This window comes from Montipora capricornis, chromosome 14, assembly GCF_036669925.1.
Source record: "Montipora capricornis isolate CH-2021 chromosome 14, ASM3666992v2, whole genome shotgun sequence".
NCBI classification, from domain to species: Eukaryota; Metazoa; Cnidaria; class Anthozoa; order Scleractinia; family Acroporidae; genus Montipora; species Montipora capricornis.
Genome location: NC_090896.1, coordinates 25,862,536 through 25,864,081, shown reverse-complemented (window position 1 = coordinate 25,864,081; position 1,546 = coordinate 25,862,536). Strand labels below are relative to the sequence as shown.

At 38.7% G+C, this 1,546-nt stretch overlaps 1 protein-coding gene across 1 annotated transcript in view; it reads left to right on the top strand.

The window, feature by feature from the left end:
- Positions 1-1,317, top strand: part of LOC138033212 (uncharacterized) — a 25,221-nt gene extending 23,904 nt beyond the window's left edge. The window contains exon 4 of the mRNA XM_068880977.1: positions 189-1,317. Within this exon, the coding sequence (XP_068737078.1) occupies positions 189-739 (551 nt within the window). The 3' untranslated portion in view covers positions 740-1,317. The remainder of the gene's footprint in view (positions 1-188) is intronic.
- The last annotated feature ends 229 nt before the right edge of the window (positions 1,318-1,546 follow it).

Genomic DNA, 1,546 nt, shown 5'->3' with positions numbered 1-1,546 from the left:
TTTGACCAACTAGTTAAGGTAAACAAACACTAAGGAGAACTAATGTCAACGGGAGCTTTATTTGCAGTTCGTTCCCACAATGAATTAACGGTTAGAGCATGGGCCGCTGTACAAAGCGCCCAGTGTATTCGACGTGTGTTTTAGTATTTCGGTTTAAGGAAAACCTTACACTTTTACTCTGATTCCAGGGGGCTGGCTACTTGTTTCCAAAGTTGTGATGGAGAATTCAACACCTCCCACTCAAGCGCCACTTAAGACTTCATACCGTGGAATAGCGAGCAACCAGATGCTTCTTACCAAAACTGCCATGAATCAGCTGAGAACACACATGAATTTCACTCAACTGAGATTCCACTGCAAGAAACAGACAACTGGGCGCACATTCCACATCACCACTGCTGCTAACAGTTCGGGTGAAGCTGTCGTCCAGTACTTCAGTGGTCAGACGGATGTTTTGCCTTACGCTTGTGGCTCTTTTGTCAAAATGAATGACGATAACTCTCGCCTAGCCGAAAAATGTCATGAGTGGGGAAAAGAGGGCGGCAAGTACAACGTTGGTAAATGGAGTCATCAAAACATTAATGAAGGCAGATTATATAATCACCCTGCTTTTTACGTAAATGTGGCTGTCTGGCTGCTTGCTTATAATGACGAATTTTCAGGCAGGTTTGAATGCGATAGTAAAATTAATGAGAATATATTATCTGCTAATGATTTTTGGAAAGTTTATGCTCGTTAGAAACGCAGCTTGTTTTGGTTTACACGAGTAGTGTCAATTCAACAGTCCTTTGGGTGTCGCTGTCAGAGTATTTTTCGTTCTTTTCGTTTTGGTTAATGTGACTCGTTATTGTGGCTTGTATTTTGTGCTTCCAAGTTACTCAATTCATTTCTCAGTTTATAAAGCTACAAATCAAAAGCAAATCAAAGAGGTTGATTCTTCAGAAAAAAAAATCACGAAAGGACCCAAAATCAGAAAGTGCAAAGTAATTTTCGCGCGTTATGATTGGTTAACTCGGAGGTGATAAGCACATGCAGTTTTGACCGAACGCATAAGTGGCAGCCAAAAAAAATATTCTTTTGTTTATGTACTAATTAGTCTCACTATTCTCGTTTGCGTTGCCAAAATATAAAAGAAATGTTGCTTGAGAGCGAGGCTAGTGAATCTCATTAGCACATAAACAAAATAATACATTTTTGGCCGCCATTTATGCATTCGGTCTATTAATCAATTCCAAGCAGCTCAAGAGAAAAAATAAGTGTTCTTAATTCCCTGTTCGTTAAATGTACATTTGGAATAGCCAGCACCAGTGCAGTAGATGCAAAGATATGACAACCAGAAATAAAATCGAATTCAAAAGTTTGTGTGGAACCCTCTTTATGACGAATTCATCAAAGCAAAAATTTAAATTTCTCAAAAGGATGGTGCAGTTTTTATTTATTTTCAAATTAAAATGCAAACAATCCTTTTCCCGCTGACTGTTTGGCTCAGTTGGTAAAATGTCCCTTTATCCACGAGTTTTGGTGAGAATCTGTATCAAATTATCAC